At 39.0% G+C, this 7,340-nt stretch overlaps 1 protein-coding gene across 1 annotated transcript in view; it reads left to right on the forward strand.

Moving 5' to 3' along the window:
• Positions 1-5,287, forward strand: part of snx30 (sorting nexin family member 30) — a 28,042-nt gene extending 22,755 nt beyond the window's left edge. The window contains exons 8-9 of the mRNA XM_081354815.1: positions 2,142-2,294; positions 4,136-5,287. Of these exons, the coding sequence (XP_081210941.1) occupies positions 2,142-2,294; positions 4,136-4,207 (225 nt within the window). The 3' untranslated portion in view covers positions 4,208-5,287. The remainder of the gene's footprint in view (positions 1-2,141; positions 2,295-4,135) is intronic.
• The last annotated feature ends 2,053 nt before the right edge of the window (positions 5,288-7,340 follow it).

Below are 7,340 nucleotides of genomic sequence, written 5' to 3' on the forward strand. Positions count from 1 at the left end.
TCTATCTATCTATCTATCTATCTATCTATCTATCTATCTATCTATCTATCTATCTATCTATCTATCTATCTATCTATCTATCTATCTATCTATCTATCTATCTATCTATCTATCTATCTATCTATCTACTTGAGAACTGCTAAACTGTCTTTTATTGTTTTATGCAATGATGATAAAGAATCAAAAGAATCTAATTTAGGCGTTTATAGGCTTATGTAATATCTTACAATTGCGCAGTCTTAAAGCGCTTGAACCCCGTTAATTGCTGCTTGCAGCTATAGTTGATATTCAAAATAGCAAGCAAGCGCTGTTTTGTTTTCGGTTTGTATATCTGCAGTCCTAGTTTCGGTTTCCCTTTTTGAGTGACGAAAATAGACTTTTGATACCTGCTGATGTAGACCGTTAATCCCTTAGCGGAACGCGTGTGCTAGTTAAAGGTGCTGGGTGTAACTTTCAATCTACTAAAGCATAAAAATACCATAGCATGTTTCCTTAAAGACCCACTCCGATGAAAATCATGTTTTTCTAGGTGTTAACATGTTCTTGTAGCATTTTTCTGATGTTAGAGGACATATCTTGAGAAAAATAAGCTCAAAGTTGTATTTCTGAGTATTTCTGCATTCAAATGGCTGTGAATCAGTAGCAGGCGCTAAAATGCCAGCTAGAAAAGACTGGAGTTGTGAAGTAGTAACTCCACTGGGTGGGGCCACAAGCTCATACTCCCCTCCGCCCCCGCCCGCTCAGGTTCCGAGGAGTAGAGAAGACGATGGCGGATCAACACCTATGTGCGGTAGCGGGTTGCAATACTAACTACGTACAGTTCACACTGCCGCCGACTTGAGCGGCAAAGAAGCTCTGGCCGCCCTGTCAAGTACGCTTGTCAAAAAGTACGAGGAAGCTTGTTGACGCTTTGGCCGCTCTGATGTAGCAGCATTATGTTCGATCATGGGAGAAGAGAAGTGTCACACCATGATAAGTAAACAGAATAAACAAGCAATACATTGACACTAGAAACCCTTTTATAATGACAGCATTTGTATAACCGTTTTGGTCACATTATTATTTATTATTATTAATAGTGAGTGCGCGCGCGCGGCCGGGGCTCTCTCTCTCTCTCTCTCCTCTTTCTTATATGCCCTGTCAAGCGCGCCCTGTTAAACTGGCAGGACTTAAAAACACATGCAAATGATAAATTTTCACTCTGTGATGGTTAAACTGCAATTAATCCGATAATGATAGGAAACCCAGCAACGGCGATGATCAGCTTCTCCTCCGTTTTCTCGGAAGCTCAAGTCTTGAACGTACAGAGGAGAGGAGGGGGAGGGTCGTCTCCGTGCCAACGGCTCCGCCCACAACACAGAGGCGAATTGCTAATGAGCTACTGCCGCTCTGCTGATGCGAAGTCCCAGAAAACGGCACAGGTTTTGTGATTTTGGATAAAAACGGCATAATCATCATTTAAAGACCACTGAGAATGTTTAAAAATAGCTCGAAATATGATCGGAGTGGGACTTTAATATCTACAAACATATTGAGTTCACATACTCGTTTCTCTGAAAACACTTCTACAGCCAGTTATTTTACTTTGAAATGTTCGTTCAGTGTTGGAACCAAATACTATTTCGACACCCCGGGGTGCCAGTTGGCAGGAAACACGCATAACAGCCAGCAAACAAACTGGGTCAGAGATGGCAGATTCTACTCAACCTAAAAAGCCTCGGCATCCATCTAAAAATCTCTATGAACGAGAGCATCGAGTAAATCTCCTCGGTATTCAATGTTAATTGCGCTCGTTCCTGTTGCGTGTCCTTAAACTGGCGACCCGCGTGAGCGTCGAGTCTGAGGAACGACGATGTCTGATATTATATTACCAGTACCTATTTCGGCCACTAGCTGTCATTCTTACAGACTGCACCTTTAACAGTCGCCTGTAGTCCTTTTGGTGCGTTCAAGCGCCACTTTTCAGCCCAAAGACTGACAGTCTTTTTTGCCATTAGTTCTTTGACGTCGTCGACTTTGTGTGTCACAGCCTTTAGAGCTGCTTTTATTAAGGCTGGGAAATATGAAGGTGGAAGAAACGTCTCAACTGTTGAGAGTTAATGGGGCGTCCTGGATGTTCTCCGCACATCTCTGGCCTGCAGGTGCCCACTGACGTGGAGAAGTGCCAGGACCGCGTGGAGTGCTTCAATGCCGACCTGAAGGCCGACTGGGACCGCTGGCAGAACAACAAGCGGCAGGACTTCAGACAGCTGCTGACTGGCATGGCCGACAAAAACATCCAGTACTACGAGAAGGTCAGAAACTTCAATGGCCTCTGTAACACTTTATTTGTGTCCTTGTTACATGTAGTTACTGTAGTAATAACTATAAATTATGCATAATTACATGAAACTAACCTTAAACCAATCACTAATCCTAAACATAACCCTATAGGACGTACATGTAGTTAATTATTATTACTCATTACTTAAATGTATAATTACAGTGTAACAAATACACCTTAAAATAAAGTAACTGGCTTCTAAATAACACGTGGTTGGAGGTGAAAATTTGTATCTGTCACTTCAGAGTTATTATATTTTGATGAAAGAAAAAAATATGACCAGCTAAGACAAAAGTGTTTACTCTGGATTAATGTGTATTGATAATTTGCGTACATTAAGGCCAGAAATGAGTTTGAAGGAAGTAAATGGGTTCAGTTTGATTTAATGTTGATTTAAGTTTATAAATTGTATGTAGAGCACTTAGACTGAAATTACCCAGCCAATGTTGGCAGAGCTTGAACAGGAACTCTTCAGTCCTGCGTTTGCCAAACACTGACACAGCACCGCAAAATACCTAACGCCACTGCCGAGAGGGAAGATCCCGGGAAACCATTAATACTGCAGGAACCAGAGGAGCTCACTTATATCCTTGAATACCTGCTTGGGATGAACCAATATATTTTTTTTTATCCAATGAAAATGATGCTACCCTCTCGTTCACTGCTCTGCTCCCCACTACTCACATGCTCTGATAATAATAGCTTTTTAGGACTATACATTATTTGGATAATTGGTCAAAAAATAAATCTGTTAAATCTGATTCTGTTATGTAGAACTAAATAAAGAATAAAATATTGATATTTAATATTTATATATTTTCTGTCCAATTATTATTATTATTATTATTATTATTATTATTATTATTATTATTAATATTATATTTTTTATTTTTTATATATTAATACAATTATACAAAAAAAAGCTAATTTAAAATAAGATTTTCTGTTTTCGAATGCATCCTGAATTTTCGGTTTCGGCCCAGAATATTCATTTTGTTGCATTCCTTATATTTACATGATCAATACTGAAAAACTCCTAGATATATAAACATGTTTTATAAACTGTCAAGGCATAAAAAATCTAAAGAAAAGAAATTATTTTTTTGCGTTAAGAAATTGAAACCTATTTAAAGACTATTTTTTAATTTTCATTGACAATCAGTGTTACTATTGTTTACTAAAACAACAAATTTGAAATGTTGCCTGTTGAAGTAATAAAATTACTACAATAAAAAAAATTAGATACTAAATGTTTATATGCAAGTCACATATTTAAGGTCTAAATATCAACATTCTCACCTAAAAAAGACCTCCTAAAACTACATGACATTACACAACTATCATAGTATCTGTAAAATGATGGTGTTTGTTCATCCGCCATGACACTCATGTGAGAGAAATGCTGCGAACGGTGAAACGCTTCCAGTGCTGATACTGGTAGAATATCGCATGGCTGGAAAAGGCTCTCAGCCAATCAGAATCCAGAACCAGAAGAAACTGTTCCTAAATAAAATAAAATAAAACATTATAAAACCCCATAGGAAAATCTCAAGGGAACCAGCGGCGAACTCACTGGTAATGAGAATTGCATTATGGTAATTGTAGTGTGTACTAAATTAAGATCTAAAACTATACAAAGGCACAAACCAGTGTCTCTAGGTTTTTTGAAGTGTCACAACTGCAACACGTTTCCATAAGAAAGATTGTTTAAGGAATCTACTCCAAGTGTGTGTGTGTGTCTAGTCAAAACTGTGATGTTTGAGAAGAAACTGTGTTTGGCCTTGACGTCCTGCTGTTGTTTCTGCCCCACAGTGCCTTGCAGCATGGGAGTCCCTAATTCCCTCGTTACAGGACAAGCAGGAGGCGAGAGGTGAAACGAACTGAGCATGTGTTTTGGCCCCCAGTGAGGGTCAGAGGTCACGACCCGCTCAAAGGATTTCACGGGACACTGCTGGACTGGACCAGCTACCAGAATCACATTTTTTTGTAAAGTGTCTCTGTTTGTGAAAGCCCACCCCACCATCTCTCTCTCTCTCTCTCTCTCTCTCTCTCTCGTTCGCCCTCTCTCTCTCTCTCGTTCGCCCTCTCTCTCTCTCTCGTTCGCCCTCTCTCTCTCTCTCGTTCGCCCTCTCTCTCTCTCTCGTTCGCCCTCTCTCTCTCTCTCTCTCTCTCTCTCTCTCGTTCGCCCTCTCTCTCTCTCTCGTTCGCCCTCTCTCTCTCTCGTTCGCCCTCTCTCTCTCTCTCTCTCGTTCGCCCTCTCTCTCTCTCTCTCGCCCTCTCTCTCGTTCGCCCTCTCTCTCTCTCTCTCGTTCGCCCTCTCTCTCTCTCTCTCTCGTTCGCCCTCTCTCTCTCTCTCTCGCCCTCTCTCTCGTTCGCCCTCTCTCTCTCTCTCTCGCCCTCTCTCTCGTTCGCCCTCTCTCTCTCTCTCTCTCTCTCTCTCTCTCTCTCTCTCTCTCTCTCTCTCTCTCTCTCGTTCGCCCTCTCTTTTTTTGGGTGGAAGGAGAATTTGTCGTTCCTCTTCTCGAGCTCAGGCTGGAACTGCAGAAGCACGGCTCTGGGAAACGTTACACAACAGGAGGATGATGTCTGAGGGAAGGACGTTTTTGGTGACACCAACAGATTTGTAGTTTTTAGTGAAATGTTTGCCAGTGATGATTTTGTAAACGCTTTGTCTTTTGATGCCGTCCGTTCAAGGGAACAGAGACGTCAGTGCTTTTGTTTTTCCGTCCAGGAAGAGTCCGCGGAAGGTTTGCCAACATTCCTCTTGCCAAAGATGTGGATCTGTAGTTTGATATCTCCTTTGAAACTTCATCTTTCTTTCAGAAGGATATTTGGACCACACAACACTCGCCTGAATCGGCAGTTCCCTCGTTACACTATCAATTCGGTCGTTGCGTTGAATTGAAGGATGTTTTCCCAGCCATACTTGACCTCATTAAATATTTATGATAACGTGTGTGTCATAATGATTTGTACTTGTCTTAATGGGGCAGTGTGTGCGGTCGGGTTAGTCGGATGTGAGCTTGAAGACATTACTAATGTAACGTGGGACATTTCTTCTGAATCTGTGGGATAATAACAGAGAGTGGTTGATCTTCAATAATACACACACACTCGGAAATACAACGCTTTTAGTAAATGCATTATGGAAAATGTGTTTTGCAGCTGTTACATCAGATGGCATGGTTAAATGCAAAACATCCATTGAGTTCTTTTTTTAATATGTTAATGAAGTGCAGATTACTATTTCTCTACTGCTCAAGTTTGTGCTCAGTAACATTTTTAATGTTTATTGAAGTCTGAAAAGCTGCATTTGATCAAATATATTGAAAGCAGTAATATTGTCAAATAGTATCATTTTTACATATGTATATAATATATGTATATGTTGTATGTATATAGATATACATGTATACACATATATACAGTATATATATACATATGTATATCATTTCATATATATATGTGTATATAATATCACACACACATCAGTACAATACAGAGAATTTATTTCAGTAAAAGTCACAGGAGGAAATGAATTGCTTTATCATGAAGATTAAGGATAATGTTGCTGCAAATGGTCTGGAAAACAGGCTTAATTTTCTTTTTGCATTTTCTCCCTTTGTCTTTAATGACCAGACATTCTGTGGGATTCACCTCTATCATAGAATTAATCACATAAATGATAAAATTATATATAATTTTAAAAGAAATGATAAAAAAACGAATCAGTTTACTGTGATGTATATTAAAGTTCTCCTGTCCTCTTTGTGAGGTAGTTTACTTTAAAGGGTTTTAGTTCACCCAAAAATGGAAATAAAAGCCTGAATTAAATCTGTTCATCATATAAAGCGATCGAGTCTCTTTGGAGTTTGGAGTAAACCGCGTATAGATTAGTTTTAGATCTCTTTATGAACTTTTTCAAGCGTCGAAGTGGTAGTTGCGTAGGCTGTCAATGGAGTGACCAAAATCTCAGATTTCATTAAAAAGACGGGTTTGGAACGACATGTGGGTGAGTAAATGATGACTAAATTTCCATTTTTGGGTGAACTAACCCTTTAAAGCAAACTTCGTGAACAGAGAGTCAGGACTGCTCTGAACTTTGTCATTTCTCACAGTTGGGGGGGGGGAATCTGTAACAATTTTGTTTAGTTTTTTTGTCATTTGATGTAACAATTTTGTTTAGTTTTTTTGTCATTTGAAGTGAGTTCTCCATGAATGTTGAAATCAGTAGCATTGAGCAGTCTGAACCAGATCTGGCCCTCTAGTGTTTGACCGCTGGTTCAGCACGGTGTGGAAACCTGCTGGTAGATCAGTTCCTGCAGAGGCTCTTCTCTTACCAGGTCTCTTCTCATTGCCTTGTTTTATTGAACTTCTCTTTCACCGTCATGATGTTCTGTCTCGCAGCTTAGGCTCTTTTCTACATGTCTGTAGTTTTTCTGTGGTCTAGTAGTTCATATAATTTTAGTGAAGACACGTCCTGAAGCTTCACCCATCATCCAGTCAGCCTTATACTTTTGTCTCTTTAAGTTGAGTTGAATTGATTTTCAATTTAATACGTTTTGTTATAAAGGCAGCTATATGACTTTTTGTTGCTTTAATGCATGCTGTACATTTTGATGTAAAATACTGTTAATACTGGAAATGATTAAATTCAGTTTACACAAGAACAGGTTAAACGTAGAGTGATTATATGACGTTCAACTGATTGTCTGCAGAATCTGCAATAATTGTGGTCCATTAATCTGTCATGTTACATGCTTAATGTTTTTTTTTTGTTTGTTTTTGTCAAATATAAATCACGTGTAGCATGAAGTGTCTTATGTTTACTTACGGATCAGTCCTGTTACCCTTTACCTCAAAGGATTTTTAATATTGGACATTTGTGATAAAATAATTAAACGAATATACTAATAAGATATATATTTTCCTTTGATGTGTTTTTGTGCCTTTGCACAAGCAGAACTAAACTATGTGAACTGCCATTAAAGAATGATGATTCATAATACACTCATCA

Source organism: Scardinius erythrophthalmus (assembly GCF_964197995.2).
Source record: "Scardinius erythrophthalmus genome assembly, chromosome: 23".
Lineage (NCBI taxonomy): Eukaryota > Metazoa > Chordata > Actinopteri > Cypriniformes > Leuciscidae > Scardinius > Scardinius erythrophthalmus.